General features: G+C 40.8%; 1 protein-coding gene across 2 annotated transcripts in view; it reads right to left on the minus strand.

Moving 5' to 3' along the window:
- Positions 1 to 11,328, minus strand: part of LOC129176630 (BMP/retinoic acid-inducible neural-specific protein 3-like) — a 32,981-nt gene extending 21,653 nt beyond the window's left edge. The window contains exons 1-2 of one of the 2 annotated variants that reach the window (XM_054766867.1): positions 10,929 to 11,328; positions 10,479 to 10,776 (exon numbers count right to left, since the gene is read on the minus strand). In XM_054766867.1, the coding sequence (XP_054622842.1) occupies positions 10,479 to 10,744 (266 nt within the window). In that variant the 5' untranslated portion in view covers positions 10,745 to 10,776; positions 10,929 to 11,328. Of the gene's footprint in view, positions 1 to 10,469; positions 10,777 to 10,928 lie in introns of those variants that run through there. The other variant, XM_054766868.1, reaches the window with a different exon arrangement.
- Between the last annotated feature and the right edge of the window lie 13,840 nt (positions 11,329 to 25,168).

Below are 25,168 nucleotides of genomic sequence, written 5' to 3' on the forward strand. Positions count from 1 at the left end.
AATACAAAATGCAGTTTTCAAATGAGACTTTTTATAATTGAAGGAAAAAAAAAATCCAAACATGCAGGGCCTTGTGTGGAAAAAGTGATTGTCCCCCTGTTATAACATAACTTAACTGATATTAATTGAGATCTATCAGTCTGGAAAAGCTTATAAAGCCATTTCTAAGGCTTTGGGACTCCAGCAAACCACAGTGAGAGACATTATCCACAAATGGTGAAAACATGGAACAGTGGTGAACCTTTCCAGGAGTGGCAAGCCAACCAAAATTACCGCAAGAGTGCAGCGACGACTCATCCAAGAAGTCACAAAAGACCCCACAACCAGGCCTCACTTGCCTTAGTTAAGGTCAGTGTTCATGACTCCATCATAAGAAAGACACTGGGCAAAAACGACCTGCATGGCAGAGTTCCAAGGTGAAAACCACTGCTGAACAAAAAGAACATTAAGGCCCGTCTCAATTTTGGCAGAAAACATCTTGATGATCCCCAAGACGTTTGGGAAAATACTCTGTTTTCTGATGAGACAAAAGTTGAACTTTTTGGAAGGTGCTAGTCCCATTATATCTGTTGTAAAAGTAACACCGCATTTCAGAAAAAGAACATCATACCAACAGTAAAATATGGTGGTGGTAGTGTGATGGTCTGGGGCTGTTTTGCTGCTTCAGGACCTGGAAGACATGTTGTGATAAATGGAACCACGGATTCTGTTGTCTACCAAATAATCCTGAAGGAGAATGTCCGGCCATCTCTTTGTGACCTCAAGCTGAAACCATCTTGGGTTCTGCAGCAGGACAAATTTCCAAAAAACACCAGCAAGTCCACCTCTGAATGGCTGAAGAAAAAGTCCTGACCTGAATCCTATTGAGATGCTCTGGCATGACCTTAAATGCTGGTTCAAAAGATGAGTGGGCCAAAATTCCTCCACAGCACTGTAAGAGACTCCAACGCTTGATTGCAGTTGTTGCCCAATCATTTATTAGGTTTAGGGGCCAATCACTTTTTCACACAGGGTCATGTAGGTTTGCAATTTTTTCTCCTTTAATACTAAAAAGTTTCATTTAAAAAGTGCATTTTGTGTTCAGTTGTGTTGCCATTGACTTATATTTAAATTTGTTTGACGATCTGAAACATTTAAGTGTGACAATCATGCAAAAAATACTAAATCAGGAAGAGGGCAAACAGTTTTTCCACACTACTGTATGTACATTTACATCATTGTATGTATTTAACAGGATACAGCTACAGTATGTACAACTATTTTAAAAAATTAAATGCATGAAATAAGAAATCACAACTTTCCAAGAAACTATTTTTCACAGGATATGACAACTTTAGAGCCATGGCACGTCTAGATTCAAGCAGTGCTCATAAGAAGTCAAAAATAATGTGTTATTATATCTCATCAAGCTGAACCAAAGGTCCAAATCAGATGAAACAAAAGTAACAATAAGTAAGACTAACATACAAGAACAAAAAGCACATTTCCTGCTGATCAAACCTAATGAGATGAATCCACCCTGCAAAGTAATAAAAACTTTAATTTACCCCAAACTGATAGTGGATGAGGAAGGGAAGGCGGCAGTAATGGACACAATCTATGACAATCTCTGCCTCCCTATGAGTAACAGGGCTCATAAATTCTTGCTTCTTACTTCTGCTGACAGCAAAAGCAGCATTGGAAAGTGGATGCAAACAACTTAAACATATCTCATGTCTCAATTCTTTCTTTTTGTTCTGCTTGTATAAAAGTAGCGCCAGAACAAATTGCATAATTAAATCTGTTTGGATGCTATTTTACTGTTGTACACTTTTATGTATATTGCTCTTTCTTCCTTTAGTAATTGATTTTTCCAGCCACAACGCAGCAATATATGACTTCCTGCAGTGAAATATTGTCGAAATAAAGCTTCAGAGGATGTAGTAACACTCTGTTTAAGCGCTGATTGTATACACACAGACAGCTCTTAAGTCATCAACACAAGACTGGTAATCTGTGGGAATTGTTTGTTCCAACTTTAAAGGTTCTGTTTACTTTAATGCGTACCACCGTATCACTGGATTTACACTGTTTACATTTATTGAGGGAAATGCTATTGACAAACAGCTGGACTTGCAAAGGCTATTGCTTCTCTTTAGCCGTTCTTCCTGGTTCTTTGGACCGCACTGCTACTGGTGAAGTAGTCAGTGATCGCACAATTTAAAAGGTTTTCAAATTGCATTAAAAAATAAGAGGAATATATATGGTTACAGCGCTGTACTCTATCACCAATGAGGAAGATCGAAGAAGAGCCCAGAATGAAAGTACAGCGTTCCCTCGCTGCATCAAGGTTCACCATCGGTGCTCTGCTGTATGTGTCTGTTATTGTATTTACGACTGCTACCAGTATAGGGTGTTACTAATGTGAGACATGAAGACGTGTCCAGTTCGTCTCCGTAAATATAGAGCCACAAAAAGCCTTAATTGGATAAGGGAGAACCCGCCTATTGTGTTCTACGTTCTGATGGGCTGTAGACCATTGTCAGTCAATCTCCTTCGTGCAGGACTGCCCGTTTCCTATCATACATGCTGAATAAAGGCAGAAGTTGTAGGGGGGCTGGAATACTGTAAATGAATCTTTGGTTCATGGAGGACGAGGAGGAGGAATATGTTTTAACAAGGATACAAAAACGCTATAGCCTAACGACACCAGGACAAGCCACGATCAGACGAGTGAATACGTGTGAGTCAAGTAATTTCTTGTGTCCAGTCTCATAAGTTGATCATTTATATCCAAACGAAATTTGAACTTTGGGAGTTTAAACAAAAGAGAAATGTGATAAAATGTTAATGCCTGTTGGAGAAAAGTGTATGGTGAGGGGGTTTACAGCCTTAAAACTAATATAATAATTGTACAAAAATATAGCCGGCTACTTCACGGATTTCACTTATTGCAGGTTATTTTGGGAACATATCCCCCGCGATAAACGAGGGAACTCTGTACAGTAATCCTTTGTTTATTGCGGTTAATTGTATTTCCGCAAAATAGGATTCTTTCTTTATAAACGGAAAATGTTCATAGTTACGTCATAGAAAATCTGTTTACAATCTTCTAAATATGATTTTTAACATTATTGGAGCCCTCTAGACATTAAATAACACCCATATAGCCACCTTTACATTTATATTACCCAATACAGTAGATATAATCAGAGAAAATAAAACATTTAAGACATAAATAAAAAAGTAAGTGTGTTCCGGAAGTGTGGAGGAATGGAAGCGACGACGGGGTTTCAGAGGTGAGTTTTAGCTTGTCGTGGGTTACGGTCCCAACATTAGCCCGTGTTATTATTATGATTATTATTATCATGATTATTATCTTATTATTATTGTGCCTGTTGTGAGATAATTTAAACCTGCAATAAAAGCCTATTGTTCTGGCGATCAAGTCTGGTTCTTTGCTCACTGAACAATTACTGCCACCTAGTGACCAAAATAGAATACTGCATTCACAATTTGAATGTGTCTTCTTAATGCCTTGTATTTGTATTTTAGTTCATTTAGCAATTTTTATGCATAAAACTGCTAAATTTAGGCAAAGAAATATATATATTTTTTTCATAAATATGTATTTTGTAAAACTAAAAAGATGCATTCAAACACAAAACAGCATGATTTATTAATGAATATGTTTGGAAAATGTAGCGTGAAGCCGCAAAATTCGAACCGCGATGTTTTGAGGGACGACTGTACACAGAGTCTATATAACAGTCACCACGCGCCCCCCCCCCCCCCCCCCCCCCCCAGAAAGTGAAAGTTAACTTTGTGTAGAAGTGAGAGCTTGCGTGACATCTATTATGTGTCTTCCATTAGTAGTTTTCCATTAGTGGCATGTAGAATGTCTTTTGAGTCTGTAATCATCACTGAACAAATTTAATCTAGGTCACAAAATCATCTTTGAATTGAGCTCTTTGATAATCAGTGTAATAGAGGAAATATTTAATTCACACATGTATGGTTATTTCTTTTGATTTGTGTAGCTTCAAAGTAATGTAGAGGGAAAATGAATAGAATGAAATATTGAATAAAAAACCTGCATTACTGTACGTCAAGCAAAACGAACGCTAAATAAATTAAGTCATTTAAGAATCTTCTAAGGCACCATTCAATCAATAAATTAAAGGTTGTTTTTTTTTTTACCGAATCCTTTAAACTCCTTTGAACAAAATGATTGATTTTCTTGGGTTTTATCTCTTCAAGTCAAGCATGGATTGAGGAGACACAGGTAAATTAGCATGCAGTCATCATTCAGCATCAAAAACTAGACCCTGCTTCGAGTTTCCAGCTGAACGCTGATTACTAAGTACCACTGTGATTGTGGGAGTGTGGCATCCGAACTAAACAAAGTCAAATTGATAGTGTGTCTTCTCTCTTAACAGAAAATCCTGCTTAGACTGAAGCTTTTTTAATGGCCTTGCAGACCACTTGGGGAGGCTTTGCAGAAAATTGATCCGCTGTATCAGTCGGTCCAAATAGACCCACACTATGATGATCATGAGATCACCATTTGTTTGCCTAAAGATATAAAAGCTACTTCAAACAAGATAAAGAGCACCAGTCCAATTAGTAAAAGCATCATCAAAAGAAAACTCAGAGGATGGTAATGTCTTGAAAAAATGTCATTGGAAGGGAAACAAGGCCGATCAATTGGTGTGAGCCGAAATGAGATCACTGGAAAAAGACCCATTTACTGCTGAATCCAGGTTTGGCATTTATGGAAGTCGCAAAAATGATGTACACAAGCACCGTTCAGTTCCTGCACAGAATGAACAAAAACCCAATTAAAGACAAGTACTGCACAGGCAGCTGCACCCCATTTACTTCTTCGATAAGCATCTTTGAGCACGTACCTCCAAGGCTCGCTAGATCTACAGCAAGGCCAAATGTGAAGAGCGTAGAGTACCTCTAGTCAAGACCGTCTAACTATACCTTAGAATATTGGCAAACCACACAAATAAAGCAGCTCATCATTAATGTTTTGACCATGTGTTCATGGATACAAAGTGAAGAATACAGATATTAAAGGTCAACTTTTCCATTAAACAACCAGTCGTAAGCCCCTTTTAGACAAGAACGTGTATAATTAAAAACTAAATGTTAAGATTACAACGTCGTCATTTTACAAACTGAATAACATATAAATGCTTCATTTGGTGTGTCCAAAGTGCGGCCCAAATTTATTGGCCCGTGGCACATTCTAGAAATATAATTTAACAACATCAATGGAAAAATCTGCAGTAAAAAGCAGTAAAAAAGAATAAAGTCAAAATATTAAGAGAAAAAAATTGTAATCTATCAAGAAAAAGTCAGAATTTTATAACAATAACGTATTATGAGGAAAACCTTTAGCTGTTAAAAAAAAAGTTGTAATATTATGTCAAACAAAAGAAACAACAAATAAAGTTGTAATTTTTGGAAAATTAAGTTGCGGAAAAAGTTATAATATTACGAGAATAGAGTCAAAATATTATGGGAATAAAGTCATAATTATGAGAACATGAAACTTTATAGCTGTACAGCTGTAATTTTGCCAGAATAAAGTCAAAATATTAAGAGAAAGAAGTTGTATTTTAACAATAAAAATGTCTCAATTTGACAAAAATAAAATTGTAATATTATGTGGAAAAAGTACGTCATTTTAGTTACAAAGGGTTGAAATATAGAAAATATATGTTTTTCAAAGGACATAATATTATGAGAAACAAACAAAACAAAATAAAGTTGTAATTTTTTTGGAGAAAAAGTTCTAATATGTTAATAAAGTCAAAATATGATTTGAATAAAGTCATAATATTACAAAAAGAGAATTGACAAAGATTTAAGAAGAAAGCTGAAATATTTAGAAAATAAAAAAACAGTACATACTAATACTAACAATACACTTTTCCACCTGCTGTATCACACACCTGAGATGCATTTTTTAAATACAACTTCTTGGCATATCAATATGTGTTGCTTTACAAAATGTCAAAGTGGCCCTTGCATCCATTCATTTTTCAGTATGTGGCCCCTACTGGAAAAAGTTTGGACACCCCTGAATTAACGCCTCTATGCAATTCTCCTGTTGTCGCTGGGTGCGTTGTCTAAACAGGCAAAGAAATGCCACAGTCTCTCTCAAACAAAAAAAAAATTGCATTACAGCTGTGGCTATAGACAACCTCCTGTAGTTCTTTTTTAAAAAGTCAACTCCACAAGATGGCAGTGACTGTATTTGAAGTATTAAATGTTGTATTTTTACCCTTTATTACGTTGAATCTTGTGGTACAGCGGAACCTCGGTTAGGGTACTCCCTGGTTGAAGGTTGAAAATTGACTCCAACATTTTGCCTTGTTTGGGTACATTTTTCTGTTAGCATATATACAATATACCGAGCATCCTGTCTCGTTATTAATGCACTCATTGAGTCCTGCTGTGTTCTTCATGTATTTTTATCACAAAACATCCTTGCTAGCAGCCTATTAGCATGCTAATACATGAAAACAGGAACCGGAAGTCAGCTCCGTCGCCCGGCGATAATGTCATCAGAGGCTGACTCTGTAGTTCTTTGGTAACTAACATTTACGCCACAAGACTCTTTTTTTCTTTTGACCAGGGCTGCAAAATAACCCACAATGGAGCCAAAGAACGTCGCAAGTGCCAGCATTTTGATAAAGCAGGTGAGAAACACTGTTGAATTCAAGAAATAACAAAATAATAACTAATCGCAAAGGTGGTGTCCGAGGGGATCTCGCTGCCATGTTGCCCGTCTTTGTCAACAATCACGTCTTCAGTGAAGGTAAAAGTGACGTAAAATGTTAATTTATCGCTTTCATTCATCATTTATATGCATTTCGAAATGTTTTCTGCCTGTAAAACTATACAAAAGTTTTTTGTGTGAACATATTTGGGTGTCGGGAATGGGTTCATTGGATTTACATTCAATTATGGCCTGCTTCCACTAAACGCCTTGTCTTGTTTGCGGTTTAGATAAATAAAAGTCCTGGCTATAATTGCAACATTTAAACTGTTCAAAATGGCTCTCTAAATGGAAGTATTGGAAAATGATTGTTCATCCATCCATCTTCTTCCACTTATCAGAGTGTCGAGTCACGGAGGCAGCAGCCTCAGCAGGGGAGTCTCCCTGGGACCTACCGGTCGGACATGCCCTGAACACCTCCACAGAGAGGCGTCCAGGAGGCATCCTGACCAGATGCCCGAGCCACCTCATCTGGCTCCTTGCAATGTGGAGGAGCAGTGGTTCTACTCCAAGTTTCTCGTGGATGACAGTGCTTCTCACCTTATTTCCAAGGGAGATTTCAGCCCCCCTACTGAGGAAACTCAGTTCAGCCGCTTGTACCTGCGATCTTGTTCTTTCGGTCACTACTAAAAAAGCTCATGACCATATGTGACGGAAGGAACACAGATCGACTAGTAAACTGAGAGCTTTGCCTTTCAGCTCAGCTCCCTCTTCACCACAACGGACCGATGCAGTGTCCGCATCACGTAGACAATAAACGATAAAAACCTGAAAAATGGATGACGTGATTGGCCAGACACAGGGCTGTTGTTGCATTTGTGCTGCTCAAGCTTGCAAAGTGTACATGTACCGTGACCTGCATAGACACACTACTTAGTTGAGTATTAAAAATACACTTTTAGATAAGGAAGCGACGACAAGTAAAGAACGTGGTAGTCATCTGGCATGCAAATCACGGTGTTTTCAGTTGTTTGTGCAGTTCCTACGTGCAGCTTTTTTAAAAAAGCACAGAAACAATAACACCAGGTTTCACTAGAGCTATAGAGTTATTGAACAAGCCTTATTGGACTTCACTGTAGTGATACTCCATGGGATGCAAGCAACCCAGTGCACAGTCTTTCTGCTGTCTGTGCTGTTTTCACTACACCTTTGTCACATGTGTACATATTGTAGCGTGTGTGGAACTGATGGTAATGCCGCAACCACCCAAGTCTCACCAATCATGAGGTCCTTGGATACAAATGTCAGGGAGTGAAATCACGTAATGTCTTCCAGTCCCACAGTGCCGCTTGCTGCTTGCTCTGTGCACCTCCCTCGCCTTCCTTCTGGGAGGCAATCACTGCCACGAGAGAAGCCGCTCAGCAGAGAAATAATTGGGGAACCGGGACAATGTGGAGTGTGTCATTACGGCCAATCATCATACCAAGTGGACAGACTGAGTGTCCGCCTCTGATGGACAGATGGGCGTCACAGATCCAGCCCGTGGTTTTAGCCGACAGCTACTCCATCAGCAGGCACATATGGCAAGCACAGGAATGTCTGCTGTAGGAATGTACTCCATCCTGAATATGACATATCATTACATGCATTGTGAGCAATCAATTGCGATGAAACCAACACAGTGAAGAGAGGAAAAGTGAAATCCAAGGAGCAAGTCGACAACATAATCATATGCTACTGCATGACTGGCAGCCACAACATGTAGGGCTTAGTAAATTGTCTATCACAGAGGTCGGCAAGGTAGCAGAGCAATATTAGCCCCGAGGTAGTTTCAAAAAGGGATTACTGTAGGAATCCATTTTTGTCCCTCGGGGTATAAAATAGTCGATGATACAAACTCTGTGGTACCTTTTTCAGGGTCAAAAGCTACAAGTAAGTTACTCAGCTTTAAAAGTCAAACGTGAAACAAAGCAGTACTACAGTATCATAGATTAATAACAGAATTTGGAAAGATGTGTTTCCTCCAGTGTGGAACTGACAAATGCAAAATTATCGCAGCCACATTGAGCCGTTATTTTGATATATCTATTCTTGTCCACATTGTTTTTCTCGTCCCTCGCCACAATCCCTCTGTCCCTCTCCTCTGTATCTGCATCACAACCCAGTCCAGAATTGGTTGTGCTCAAGATTTCTTCATTAGAAGAGAGTTTTCCTTGCTGAGTCCTTGCTCGTGTTGGTTCTCCTTAATGTGAGGAGAGTGGCCCTGGACCTTCTTAGGTTGGTATCCTTACAGGTACAGTAATCTCTTGTTTATTGCCGTTAATGGTTTCAGACCCGATGGTGATAACTGAATTTCTGCGAAGCAGGTTTCCTTATTAATAAATAGAATGTTTTGTACTTAGAGCATAGAAAACCTGTTTACGACCTTCTAAATACGGTTTTTAACATTATTAGAACCCTCTAGACATGAAATAACACCCCTATAGTCACCTTTATGCTCATATTACCGATACTAGGTAATATAGTATAGTAATTATAGACATAATAAGACATAAATGTTAAGACATAAATAGGACTCATGCTTGTGTATGTTGCAGTGAATGTGTTCCGTACATGTGGAGTACAGGAACTGATGTCGGGGGTTCAGAGTTGAGTTTTAGTTTGGTGTGGATTACAGCCGCAACAATAGCCCTATTAATAACATGTTAATACGGTGATTATTAAGTTATTATTATTGTGCTTGTTGTGAGATAATTCAAACCTGCAATAAAGGTCTGTTGATGCGGTGAGCTCATCTGATGTTTGTGTGCCTCACCAAACATCACAGGAACATTACTGACACCTAGTGACCAGTGTAGAATAGTACATAGCATCACGTATTTGAATGCATCTTCTGAATGCCTTATATTTGTATTTTAGTTCATTTAGCCATTTTTACCCTTGAAAATGCTTAATTTAGGCCAAAAAAGGTAAGATTTAACTAAATATGCACATTCTCTGTCGAATAATATGCCACATTCAACCATGAAACAGCATGATTTATGTATTAATATTTGAAAAACCATGATAGAGTTAAGCCACGAAATTCGAACTGAAGTTTTCTTTTGACTTTTACAGTTGGGCAACATGCATGTACCTACAGTAGCCTTTAGATTTATTTCTGTTTCAAGTCAATTCCAGTCTCAATGCTATTTAGGGAAGATATTTTGAAAAGATCTAGAGAAGCGAGATTCAAGAGTCATTTTGGTAATGCTAAATTTGGACTCATCAAAAAGGAATGAACCCTCAAAAAGCAGGAGGCTCAGTAAGGACAAAGAATGATGGAAGAGAGGAAACTTCTTAAGCATTGCTGTGGAATACTTGGAGTTAGGAATTGAACTGACATCTATTTCTGAATGCAGGTCCATGAATTGTGTTTGCAGTGACTGCAGCATGAAGAATGAGGGGGGAAAAGGTGAATTTCCCACGATTAGGTTTATTCCTGTTCTTTTCAGGCGGAATATGTAAAGACAGGCTGGCTGAATTTCACATTTCTGAGTCTTGGCAGGTGTGATACCTGGGAGGGCAATCCTGAGAGTGGGCAGGTTTTCAGCACATCTCGACAGCAGCTGCCTTCGCTGATTAATTCCACTCTACTTTTTAGTGCCATGTTAGGTGAAATGAGAAATCACATGCACACACACTGCCCTCCCCCAAAATGTATACATTGCATATCCTCCACACTCCACATAGACAACATACAGCATACACAAACCTTTCTCACCTGTAGATCTTGTATCTGGTGCTAAAGCCCTGCTGGTTTCTCTCTGCAGCCTCTGTGAACTCCAAGGACTGATGGAAGGGTCCTTTATCCGAAAGAAGCCAGGCGAGCGAGCCGCCGAGGGCGCCGTCACCCGGTCCAGCGACTCCAACGGCTGCGTCTCCGGCGGCGGCGGCCCTTGACGTCCTGCAGCAGCAGAGCCAGAGGCCAAGAGCCGCACTTATCCATAGCAGAGACAGCCGCTTATGACTGATTCTCTGAGAGCTCATGCTTCACCCAACGACACCTCATTCTCTCTGGACTGCAAGGATGGAAAAACTAGTTAACTGGGAATTGTGCATATTAAAATGAGTTAAATGAACAAAATTACAAATGATAAAAATGACAAAAATGTAATTCAAAATAAGACAAATACATAAATAAAGATCCATTCAAGTGTTGCATTGTACTCACCTGACTTTGCAATTATGACCAAATGATGCCCTCTTGGAAATAATTAGTCTTCCAGTCTTGCAAGACTTGTGAATGAAAGCTTCCTGTTCACTGACCGAACAAACAAATCGAAATTTCTTTCTTTCAACTTGATCTCCACTCTAGCTCAACTTTCTCACAGGGATGCGGACCCCCAGCATCCGTGCATTCCTCCACTTGTCAAGCACACAGTTCATTCCGGAGGTCCAAACAGCAAATGTCTTCATCCCCACACACAAGTCTCATATTGTATGACTGCTGTTGTTAAAGCTGTTGTCTTTTTTTCCCCTTCCTATTTTCATGCAAAACGCTGCGTGCACCCTGCCGCACCAGCTGTTCTCCTCCTCCTCTTCCTCCCTCTGCTGTGTGAGCTGCTTGGTGAATGAGCGGCTGCTTCAACACAGAGAGCTTTTTCTCCCTGCACCCCCCACGCCCCCACTCCTTCCAACACTGCCTCTCCCTTCCTTAAGCCAGAGAGGGAGAGGGTGATGTGTACAGTCTGAGTGGATTGCAGTTCTAGGGACAGCATGGTGATAAGCATCAGGATTGCTTCTATCAGTCAATACCACCTTCACATGATTCATCCTCATTATTTGGTATTACAGGGTGTTCCACGGGCACATAAATGTACGAAAATCAGTCTGATAATAGGGTAATTATCGTCCCTATTTTTTTCATTTTATTGTCCTGTGCCACAGCTTTACAGCCGGGGGCTTGCATGACTAAAGACGCTTCATGTGAGGATGACATGCACATTGCTGGATTTACTGGTGAGAGTAATTACAGGTCATTATCAGGGAACAGGTTTCTCGACGCGGTCAAGTTCACCAGCACGCTCGGTTTGGCACCTCCAAGCGCAATAATTTAGAAAGAAATTATGTGTCCATCGTCAAAGAAAAAGGCAAGTTTCTGTCATAAACGGCGACCTTTTCAAAAGCTAATATTAAACTTTCTTTAAAAAGTGTAACTGCTAAAAGCGGCTCTTATTTTCTTTATCTTCCTGAAGTCGGTGATGAGTCAGGCAGATGTAGGAGCAGGTGCTCATGCAAATATTTTTCACCTTCCTTGCAGCAACATCGCTTGACAAATCTTTCAAGCATGTGAGCTTAGAGATGTTGTCGTAAAAGTTAGCTGCCATACGCTCGCAAGTTATGATAGATGTGCCTGAACGTACACAATGAGGACCAAAGTATTACACCGTCAGGACCTTTTGTGGCGCCCCGTTTTCAACGTATACAGTGGAACCTCGGTTAGCGTGTTTTTCAGTTAATGTAAAAAATTTAAAAATTACAAACTTTTGCCTCGGTTTGCGTACATTTCAGAGGTAGCGTACAATATGGCACTACACTGCATAGTCCAACTGTGTTCTTAATGTATTTCTTTAACCACAAAACGTCCTGTTAGCATCTTCAGCTTGCTAACAAATGGCAACTGGGACCGTAAGTCGGCTACGTCGCCCGTCTATAATGTCAACAAAAATGTTAACACAAAAGACGTTTTTATCGTTTTACATGCATAAACCAACTGTAAATACACATATATGACGAATGAAAGTGATAAAGGGACATTTAAGCTTACTTTTACCTTCAATGAAGATACAGTTGTTGACCTGAGTGTTCTCAAAGAAAGAATGTGGCAGCGAGACACCACAAGGACATCATCTTCCTGTTTTGTCACGAGTTATATCTTGAATTCAATTGTGTTTTTTACCTTCTTTATCAAAATGATGGCACTGGATCCATTTTGGGTTACTGAGGTGAGAAACACTATTGAATTCAAGAAATAACTCGGCAAACCAAGAAGGTGATGTCTATGTGGGGTCTCGCTGCCATATCATGTCTTTGGGAACAGTCACGTCAAGAATCACATCTTCAATGAAGGTAAAAGTAACCTTAAATATTAATTTATCCCCCTCATTCATCATTTAGAAGGATTTAAATGCATTTCAAATTGTTTTCTGCATTTAAAGCTACATTTAAAGCTTCTTAAAGCTGATTGGCATTAACATTTTTGGCTGTCTGGAACAGATTCAAGAAATAATCCGGATTTTTTGACATAAAGTTGTATGGCATCCCCATCAGCAGTGTAGCCCATCAATAGTGACTTTCCCCACACTGGGTCCCGTGAGTCCTATTCTGGTTGGATTTTGTTGATGAGAAACGTAGTTCCGGTTAGTTGCTTGGGCTCCTCAAGTAAAGAATTTGGCTCCTCAAAACAATATGCGTTCGAAAGAGTAATACATTTGAATGCCAAAAATGCCTGCTCTGAAAGAATCAGGCCTCACAAATCGCTCGGCTTTCATTTGTCTGACGTCGTATTACTGCATGCTAGCCGCTGTCCATTGTTGTGTATATGATGAAGATGTATCCGCCGCGAGCATCGCAGCCATCTTGTTTACGGGGATGAAGACACAAGTGTCGCATCTCGATCACATACATAACAGTGGGCAGCCAATAGCGCGCATTAATACGACGTCAGAGAAAGTAAAGCAGTGAGGTCTGATTTTTTGGGGAGGCATGTTAATGTATTACTCTTTCGAACGCATATTATTTTGAAAAGCCAAACTCTTTACTTAAGTAACCCCAATAACTAACCGGAACTACGTTTCCCATCAACGAAATCCTACCAGAATAGGACTCACGGGACCAAGTGTGGGGAAAGTCACTATTGATGGGCTACACTGCTGATGGGGATGTCATACAACTTCATGTAAAAAAATCCAAACTATCCTTTTAATTGGATTTACATTATTTCCTATGGGAAAAGTCAGTTTGGTTGGCGCCCGTAAAGTCAACAATTCTGGAATGAATAAAGACGCTAACCACCGTTCAACTGTATATGAATAATTTTGGAGGTAGTCTCCCATTTGCACCTAGAACTACTTCCTCTCTAGGATTTTCTCTAGGATTTTGGAGTGCACTGTGACATAGTAGGACTCTTGGTTTGGGTCGGGTTGAGACTTCTTTGCGGTTCCTTTCTCCCACCACCACCGCCATACCCAGTGTTATTATGAAAGTTGGGTAAAACGGAGCTTTCTGGTTTGTGTCATAAGAAATGTGTGACATTACCACGTGTTTATGAACCCTATATAAAAGGAACCGATTGAAACAGGCTCAAAATAGTATTTTTTCCAACCAAACCGGCTAGGTGTTACCAATAGTGTTATAAAAGAACGGATTGGACACATAAATTCATATATTTTTCACAATTACAAATTAAACTTCATAAAATGGGAGTAAATGATCTTGACCAACAATTTGTAGTCATGCTGTTGTTATGATTGGCTATACGTTCAATGATAGCTAACGTTAGTAGCTAAAATGAGCTAAATTGCTATCATTAGCGGACAACAAACATATCTAGTGTTACGTCGGTGTAGTTTGGGTGAATAAAAAAACCATTCATGTTTCCTGCGTCTGTTTCCTGTGTGTGTTGCTATTAAAGATAATGTACATCTCACAATATTGATGAACAAAGGCGTTATAATGCACAAAGAAGTCAGCTGTAGTAGCTTTTTCAGGCTTCTGATTGGCCAAAATGCGCATGAATGACAGTTTTTGTAAACTCCACTCGTCTGGATGATTTTTTTTTTGTGGGGGAAACGTGCGTTTTTGAAAATATCCGTTTTTGTGTGGCCCTGGCCTAATGAAGCCGTCTGCGTGATGAGAATACTAATGCTAAAAGACACAAAAGAGAGACGCAAAAAATGCTGCCTTGACACTACTTTAACTGTGCGTAACAATGTCATGGCCGACCACATTTCTCACACGCCGAAAATTCATCCGCCACATTCAACTACAATGTAAACATCAGTCTGTTACACAGAGTCTCTCCTTCACACACTTAATGTTTACATCAATCTGTCAATACACACACATTATGTAAAAATCTGTGTACATTTACTTATACACACATGGTTAACCATCAGTCTCTCCTTTCACGTACACGTATAATGTAAAGATCAGTCTGTCCATTCACACACATTCACATACATGTGGTAATCATTAGTTAGGCCATTCGCATGCTTCTGTAATGTCAACAATGTCAGTCTGTCCGTCACACACGCTTGCAATGTAAACATCAGTTTGTCCGTTCACAAACACACATAATGTTAACAGCAATATGCCAAATCATACACATGATGTAAAAATCTGTGTGTGTGTACGCATATACACATATGGTAGTCATTAGTCTCTCCTTTCATGTACATAGTATATAACAGAAACATCAGTCTGTCCATTCACATCCACTGTACATATGGTAATCTTCAGCTGGACCATCCCCATGCTTCTGTCAGGTCAACAATGCCAGCCTGTCCATTCTAATACACATGCAATGCAGACATCAGTTTTTCAATTCACACACAATGTAAAAATCCATGTGTATATACACATATGCATATAATGTACTGTAGGTCAGGCTCTCTGTTTGCACAAATAATGTAGAAATCCATGTGTACACTCACATACGCAGGGTAATGACCAGTTTGTCTATTCACCTACATCTACAGAATTATGTAAACATCCGTCAGTCTATTCACATGCACCAATGATCCAAACATCAGTCCGAGGGGGAGATAAATTACAGCGGTCCCTATCTCAGAGGCCATATAGCTTGTTATGACCCTGTTTGTGTGTGTGTGACTAGACTGACGTGTACAGCAGATGAATCTCTAATTAGTCTCTTGTGTTTGGTTTCTAGAACACTAGATAAGGTGATTTTGAGAGCAGTTGTCCAACATCAGCTCGATTTATATTTGATGTTTGCCAGCAGAATCCTTTGTCTGGTTCTTGTCATTATGCATGTCTTTCACACTGAAAAATGGTGTTAAATGGGCTGCAAGAAGCGCTTCTGTTATCCATGACAAGGTTCAATCAATAGTCTGCTTCAATCGATCCGCTATTGTGTTAATGTTATTTGGCAGGAACCCCTCAGGAAGACAGAGAAGGTTTTTTTTTTTTTGCCCTCATCACCGATTAGGGCAGTCAATTCAATATGAAGAGGTCACATCTTCCAAGTCTAAATTGCAATAATTCCCGTCTCACTTAGCTCACAAACAATATGCAGGAAGTGAAAGCGGGAAATTTTTTTCCCCCCATTTTTAGATTAACAAGATTTGCTTCCCCTGGTATCTAGTTCTGGCAGTCAGGACAACTGTAATGATAGGAAAGCCTGCATTTGCTTGTGCAACAAAAGGAACGCATTGAATATTCCAACTTGTAAATTGTGTAGAGAAAAGATAGAAGAAATGAACGAGGATAAATGAGCTTCTCCCTCTGGGCAGCAGACTGTTATAGTCTCTTGGAATCTGGGTCTTTGTTGTCTGCGAGTGCTGTAATTGAAAAGTTCCAGCCCCCCAGTTTCTTTCTTCTCTCCCCACTATTTTGCTTCTTTCATGCTCTCTATATCCTGATTTCCTTGTCTGACATCCCCAGTTTCCTCTCCACCATCCAACACCCCCCTCCCCTTCTGCTCTCGTCTGCACTGTGTTCTCACAGCATCTCGCCTTTTCCTCTCTATTTGAATTCTCTGTCATCTCTCATTTGACTCATTCTTCCTGCCCCCCTTCCCTCGTGCACTTCCTCTTCTCGCCTCGGATGCCTGCTGAGCTTTACGATAGATGTACTCAAGTTTGATCACTTATGCCCCAAACATGTGCTGAATCAACCTTAGCCGGCAGATGAGAAATGGTGCAAGAAGCCGAGACTAGTCCAGGAAGATGATGTGAGAAGATCCGACATGGCAGCTGTGTTAATGCGCCTAAACATGAAAGCTGGCCAGCTCGCTAACATGCAATGTGCCAAAGTAATCACAAGTCAGGAATGACATGTGACTTCATCCCATGTTATAAAGAAAGGGCAGTTCGTGGGGATGTGGTGACAGATTCAAGTGCACCATATTTGATGTAAACAACGTTGACACAAAGCACAAGTCTGTTTACGTGGCTGTGACTTGTGGCGCTTGGCATCATTTCAAAAGCTCCGCAGTCTAGCATACTTATTTGTGTTGTTTTAATGGTTCTGCGAGTGATTTACTGTGTAATTGCTTCCTTTATTTCATGTGCACTCTAGTGCTGTGGTTTCATTGTTCTCAAAAAGTCTGTACAACATGAAAATGTGGTGTAACTTGACAGGTTGTGAATGTGAGAGGTATTGGCTTCTGTAATTCCATTTAACACTGGAGTAAAGATAATGATTGGATGAACTGTTGAAGAAAGCATTGAAGAAAAGATGTTTTGGAAAGTAAATTGCAAATGTCCCTTTGCCTTCATGTGCTGTGACGCATTAGCAGTCGTTTCAGCACATTAAACATGCACTTAGATATAGTGAAATTAATTCACTCGAGTTTGATTTGTTTTCTACAATGCGGCATTTTTCAGTTAGTAAGCTGCTGAACAATGTTTTCAGTTCTGCTCTTGTGAAAAAAGCAACTAATGAAAGTGCAAATAGATGAAACAGGAAAAGTAGTGCCATTTTTCAGCATGTCTGGGGGTTATGGAGAAAAAAATTATTTCTTTTTTTTGTCCTGTCCAACCATTGGGGCAGATAGTAATCGTGATCTTGATGCCCTTGCATGCTAAACAGATTTGCTCTGCCAGGGAAAAGTGTGAGAGACTCTACTCCTGTTCCATCGATTTTGTTTGACTTTATTTGATGTTTACTGTGATGCAAATTTGGAGCAGGAGGGGACAGAGAAGAAGAGAAAAGAAAACAGAGGGGGAGTGCGGGGACAATACAGAGAGCGATAACACCAGCAACAACATTTGCAACAACAATAACAAAGCAACAGAAACACACAACAGGACGACATCAGCAAATGTCTATAACGGTCACAAAGACCATAATGGAAATAAAATAATATCAACAGCCACAGTGATAATAATGTATCGAAACAGTCATACCTATTAGTGGTAACAGTGGTAATGACTATTAACTCAGTGAGTTATATGGGGAAGTATGTATGTACTGTGAGTGTGTATATGTATGTGTGTACAGGTGCATGTCTGCATGTATATATACGTGCATAAGTGTGTATGTGTAATTGTCACAGAGAATGTGTGAAAGGTGAGGGATTGCCTCCCACCGCCAAGTATGCCCCACCCCACACAGCCAGTGCGAGCCCCGATCACCAGAGAGGCACCACCAAGACCGGTCCCCCAAAACCCACCCGACAGAGCCACCCCGGGTAGACCTGATCAGAAACAGGGCGCCAGCAGGCCGGAGGACAACCAGCCTCGGACATCGGCGAGAGACCACACCCCAAAAGGGCAGACGGACACCGGGGGCTACACATCAGCCACCCCCCCCAGAGCAGCCCTCGCCAACAGAAAAGAAGCCCGCCCACGACCACGTGCGCCAGTCACCCACACCCGGCCCCCAACACAGGACCCCAATTAAAAAAATAAGCAAATAAAAATAAGTAAATAAATAAGTAAAAATAAATAAATAAAGCGCGCGCACACACACCAACCCCGTGGTCGTTCCCCCAACACCTGGAAACCGCGTTGTGACACCCCACGCAGGGCGCAGAGGGGTAGGGGACCCTGGCGTCCCAGGCCCACAACCCAGATCCCGGGCCGCAGAGAAGGCGGGCCGCTAGGGAGCATGAAAACATGTGGCCAGCCCCCTTCCCCCATCACAACGGCCGGACGACCCCAGCAAGGCAGGCAAAGGAGCAGGCAAGAGGGAAAGCCAGCAAATGAGCAAGCGGGCTGACAAACGGACGAGGAACAAGGAAACCCACCACACCGCACCGGGCGGCAAATCCACTCAGAGGGCCTGCGAGCCACAGGGAGGCGGGCGAGAGGAGAGAGACCAGTAGCCGACCAGCCACCGGGCCCCACTAGCCACCAGACAGTCGAATTGGTAGACAGTAGAATTCATGGTTCTATTTATCACAGAAAGTCTGAAGCAGCAAAACAGCCCCAGGCCATCACACTACCACCACCATATTTTACTGTAGGTCTAATGTTCTTCTTCTGAAATGCGCTGTTACTTTTACGCCAGATGTAATGGGACACACACCTTCCAAAAGGTTCAACTTTTGTCTCGTCAGACCACAGAGTATTTTCCCAAAGGTCTTGGGGGATCATCAAGATGTTTTCTGGCAAAATTGAGACAAGCCTTAATGTTCTTTTTGTTCAGCAGTGGTTTTTATCTTGGAACTCTGCCATGAAGGCCGTTTTTGCCCAGTGTCTTTCTTATGATGGGGTCATGAACACTGACCTTAACTGACGCAAGCGAGGTCTGCAGTTCTTTGGATGTTGTTGCGGGGTCTTTTGTGACCTCTTGGATGAGTCGTCACTGCGCTCTTGGGGGGGGGGGGGGGATCACTTTTTTACACAAGGCCATGTAGGCTTGGATTTTTTTTCTCCCTTGATAATAAAATGTTTCATTTAAAAAATGCATTTTGCGTTCAGTTGTGTTGTCATTTACTAATATTTAAATTTGTTTGATGCTCTGAAATATTCAAGTGTGACAAACACACACAAAAAAGAAATCAGGAGGGGGCAAACACTTTTTCACACCACTGAATGTCCACCACATCGTCCATCAAGTTTCAAAGCTGATTGACTGCCATGTCATGCCACTAAGATTTTTACTTCAAACCAAAAAACAAGACTATCAGAGTCATTAACAACTAAATAGAAAAGAAATAACAATTTCATAAATACAGTATTAAATAAGAATAATGACTTTGACTTGGCCAATAGAGATTCAGGAAGCCTCCAGTTAGGATATCAATGAATCATACAGTATATAATAATGATACATTTAAAAGCGTAATACATAACATTGTGTAACTAACAACCTATTATTTCTCAAATATATATTTATGTATAAAAAAGAACCATGCTACGCCAAAGGTAATAAAGTAGTTAATATTATTATGGTTTAAAATACAAGGTTACAAGGATGCATTTGGCGACAGATGGCTTTTCTTCTCTTTCCAGCAACACAAGGTGGACACCTACTCAACACCGGAGAAAAACTTTTTTAAGTGTGCAGCAGTAGGGGCTGCATGACTTCCAGTCAAATGTCTGAAGGGGTACGCGGCTGTAAAAAGTTTGGGAACCACCGGTCTAACAATTACAAAGAGCATAATCCGACATGAACAAGCATTATTTAGCATGCTAGCTTAGCGCTATTCGCTCGTACAGTCTTTGGTCCCTTCTGAGCGGTAACATGGACCAGACGACGCAACAGTATGCATATTAAGGGTTGCCTTGAATATACAACTAAGATGGAAGTTCTGAATAACTCTGTAAATCTGTAAATACCAATTTCTCCGGTGGGGAGTCGTTCTATGTCGACTGCCTTTAGTACACTGCTCAAAAAAATTAAAGGAACACTTCGAAAACACATCAGATCATAACTGGGGGAAAAATTATCTTGAATATCTTTTCTGATAATAAGTGGGTGATGTATTAGTAACAAAATGATGTCACAAAATGATGCTCCTAATGAGACTACGGATGGTGTCTGGGGGATCTCCTCCCAGATCTGGACCAGGGCATCACTGCGGTACCTGGACGCATGGAGGAGATTCCAGGAGACAGGTAGTTACTCCAGGAGAGCTGGACAGGGCCGTGGAAGGTCCTTCAACCCTCAGCAGGATCGGTATCTGCTCCTTTGTGCAAGGAGGAACAGGATGAGTACTGCCAGAGCCCTACAAAATGACCTCCAGCAGACCACTGGTGTGAATGTTTCTGACCAAACAATCAGAAACAGGCTCCATGAGGGTGGCCTGAGGCCCCGACGTCCTGTAGTGGGCCCTGTGCTCACTGCCCAGCACCGTAGAGCTCGATTGGCATTTGCCATAGACCACCAGAATTGGCAACTACACCACTGGTGCCCTGTGCTCTTCACTGATGAGAGCAAGTTCAACCTCAGCACATGTGACAGACGTGAAAGGGTCTGGAGATGCCGTGGAGAACATTATGCTGCCTGCAACATCATTCAGCATGACCGGTTTGGTGGTGGGTCAGTGATGGTCTGGGGAGGCATATCCCTGGAAGGACGCACAGACCTCTACAGGTTAGATAACGGCACCCTGACTGCTATTAGGTATCGGGATGAAATCCTTGGACACATTGTCAGAACCTACGCTGGTGCAGTGGGACCTGGGTTCCTCCTGGTCCACGACAATGCCCGACTTCATGTGAATAGTGTATGCAGGTAGTTCCTGGAGGATGAAGGAATTGATACCATTGACTGGCCCCCACGTTCACCTGAACTAAACCCAATAGAACACCTCTGGGACATTATGTTTAGGTCCATCCGGCGCCGCCAGGTTGCTCCTCAGACTGTCCAGGAGCTAATGGATGCCCTGGTCCAGATCTGGGAGGAGATCCCCCAGGACACCATCCGTAGTCTCATTAGGAGCATGCCCCGACGTTGTCAGGCATGCGTACAAGCACGTGGGGGCCACACAAACTACTGAGAATCATTTTGAGTTGCTACAATGACATTTTGGCAAAATGGACCGGTGTGCTGCATCATTTTTTCACTTTCATTTTTGGGGTGTCTTTGATTTCCCCCCTCTATAGGGTGATCATTTTCATTTCTATCAAATTATGTGGCATCATTTTGTTACTAATACATCACCCACTTATTATCAGGAAAGATATTCAAGATCATTTTCCACCCAGTTTAGATCTGATGTGTTTTCGAAGTGTTCCTTTCATTTTTTTGAGCAGTATATTTTCACTCACTTGATGGCGGAAGTTGTCAGCCCACTCGAGACTGACCAATAAAAAGGCTTGTGACATCGTCCAGAGGAGGCCCCGCCCAGAACAGGGACTGACAGCTGCAAATTCTGAAATGACATGTATCCAAAGGTTGAGAGCCGCATCCAAAACTTTGAGCGTTGCAAACAGCACTTCCTGATTTGCAAATAAAAACTCATTTTTGCAAGCAAAAAATAGTTTTTTGGTTGCAAATATTTTTTGGGTTTCAAATCGTTTTTTTTTTTTTTTTGGTTGCAAATTTTTTTTTTGCTTGCAAATCCATTATTTTTGTTTGCAACTTAGTTTTTTGCTTGCAAATTGTTTTTTTTTATGTTTAATTGGATAAAAACACATTAAATTTTCTCCATATGGGGTCAGCGTGGTTGAGCGAATCGCAGCACTCTTCAGTTATTCAGGTCAGGAAACACATATGTCCGAGGCTTTGTCAAATCTTTGGCTTCTGTGGCCCAGCTGCTATTTTTGCTCCATCCCTGTACATGCCCTTTCATTCTTGAGTCACACTGGGGCATTGCCGGGGCCGACCTAGAATACTAAAAGGCTGTCACAAAAGCAGGACATGAACATCTGTGCAAAGAGAAGGTAATTTTCGGGAAGGCTGTGAGAAACACAAAACTGTTAAATTGTCTCCAGATAGCAGCATTAATGGATGCGCATAAAGATGATTGGTATTCAGTGACAGTGCCCACAAATGCATGCAAAAAAATACATACTAATACAAAGTGCACACGGTCAATATATACTATATTCTTCATATAGTGGTGTTACTTATTACATTCTGCAGAAATATTTGTCATGATGTTTGTCTGCTCTAAACCAGGTAGCCTGCCTCAGATATGTAAATCAGTTGCTATGTTAATTTGCATATTTTGCCCAATACACATTAAGAGAGGAGGTTTAACTCAAGTAGGTGTTCTAAATAGACACACACCTCATCTAGAGGCAGTACAAGAGTTACATTTTTCGTCAACCAACTCAAAACAGGAACACAACATATGTACAGAAATGTAAAGGATCAAATATATGAGGAAATGTTTTTGTATACATTTTTTTATTATCTTTATTTCTTTTTCATTGGTTCATATAGTGGTTAACCTTATTCAGACAGTTACTCTGCCTAATAGATTTTGGCAGAATCCAGTGGCAACTCATACAAACTTGCCATTCTTTCTTCATGGACTGTACCGGTATTTTATATTTAATACAGATCTGTGTGTAAATAAACGTGTTATACAAGATTATATGTTGCGGTTGGGAATTGATAATATTTGTACGATTCTGACTCCATATTCTATTTTATATTTATTACAGATCTGTGTGAAAATAAATGTGTTGATATGTAAAAGATGATATGTAGAGACGGGAATTGATAAGATTTTTACGATTCCGACTCCAGTCAGTTCTCATTCAGATTCTCATTTAGAAAAATGGAGAAATAGGCAGGTTGATAAGCATCAGATTTGTTTAGTTTATTTAGAAGTAACATGACGTTACAAACCCAACAGTAAGATCTCAAGAGGCCCGCAGCTTAGGGTTCCTCGATAGAAACCAGGGAAAATATAAAATAATAATAATAATAATGAAATAAATATTCTTCTGTAGAAATAAAAAAAAAACGACAACATAAATTATTCTGTGGCAATTACACGAGAATGTCCAGTAACGTTCTTTTTTTGTTCTGATTGAAATTGAAATTCTACTTTTTAAAAAGATACTCTGCATGAGCTGGGCCCTACGTCAAGCCAAGGTCAATGGAACTGTGCATTGTGCGATTCTGAAACCATCAACTATGAACAATCAACGATTCTTTTGTAGAAAAAGAAGCATATCTTTTTGACTTATGGTGTCTCCGGCTGTGGAGAACACCCTCGCATTCATTCAAATTTATTTCATGCCATGTGTGCAAATGTTTCTGCATGTTGGTAGTATTTCCACCCTTGGATAAAAATATCCACTCTGCAAGTATTGCAAGCTGCCCTGTTGCCATCCTTTCTCGTGAAACGTAACCAAACTTTCGAGTGTTTGTGCAGCTTGGGCGCATTGTTTCCTGCTGGCTGCCCTTGTCAATGACGTCGCCACACACGTTGCTACGGTGATGTCATTCGCGGCCATTGGAATTGTATGGAAAACTGACAAATGAATCCAAGGAATTTAAACACTGGGAACAGGTTCTCAACAACAACCAGTCTTCGGTTGCCATCCCTAATTATGTGACACATATTCTTATCTTTCTAACATCATGCCATCAGCCACAGGTTTGCCATAGTGGTGGACTCATACGCGTCAATATTTGCATTTGAAAATAAGGGAAATGAGGGAAATTTTCCAGAAAACATGGGACAATAAGGGAAAATTACCCCTATGTCCTCGCTGATTACTGTGATAATAGAATTGGAAGAGTGTATACTATATACTATAGTGTATACTATACTTGTCTAAGACAAGTTAGAGCTAGGGTTCTAAATCTCTTTAGATTTTTGTTCTGCTGATGTGTTGAAAATCTTTTTTTACAGTGACTAGCTAGCGCTACCACGCTGCTACTATTTACTTGCATTCTCGTCTTCAGTCATGGTACGCTACGGAGCATGCACAGCAGTCGTTTTGCCAACAGCCCAGGATCTTGCGTTGTTTAAGAGACGCAATGTCAACAAATACCCGGTGCATGACTATAATCGATTAATCTAAGGCTTGATGGCAGATTCTTATCGATCCAGGAGGCTCCTACCGACGCAGCCATATCGCTCACTTGACCGGACATACAGTCGCATCGGTTTATCGCTCACAACCCTAGTTACAGCCATTAGCGCAATAAAGAGTTGAGATATGGTTTAAATTTTGAAGTTTTAAATTGTGGTTCCTGGTTTGTTTAGACAAAAATCTTTTTTTGAAGAAAGTTAAAATCCAGGAAATTTACGTTAAACTATTTAAACGGAAACGACAAAAAGGGTAGACTCCCGCACAAATCTATTAATCGAGATCCCATTTCAACCCGACCCATCCACGACTGCTTCCACCCTACAACTCACACATTTGAACCATGAGTACAACAAACCCGACCCGACCCAAACAAATAAGATCCCTGGGGCCCGTTGTGCAAAAGTAGGATTCAGACATCCAGGATAAATGACTGAGCTGCGCTCAACCAACCCAAAACATGAGCGTCTGGGCTTAACCGGTTGCACAAAGCCCAAACGAGGATTAGTAGACACGGATTCATCAAGCCAGGTGAAACCAATCCCCAATCAGTGTGCGTATGTGGCTTCTTTAAATAGACCCCGCTATGGATCACAGAGTCACCGATTCACCATGGTAACGAGAGCGGCGTACTTTCTCCTGACGGAAGCGGAAATCCTCAAAGACGCTTACGAGGAAGCAAAAGAGCAGATTAAAAAGAAAGGCGACACCGCCACAGTCCTAAAATAAAGAGAGAAAGCGTGGCCGAGTATTGCAGAGGTGATCTGCAATACTTTGTGCA

The sequence above is a fragment of the Dunckerocampus dactyliophorus genome, chromosome 2 (assembly GCF_027744805.1).
Source record: "Dunckerocampus dactyliophorus isolate RoL2022-P2 chromosome 2, RoL_Ddac_1.1, whole genome shotgun sequence".
Lineage (NCBI taxonomy): Eukaryota > Metazoa > Chordata > Actinopteri > Syngnathiformes > Syngnathidae > Dunckerocampus > Dunckerocampus dactyliophorus.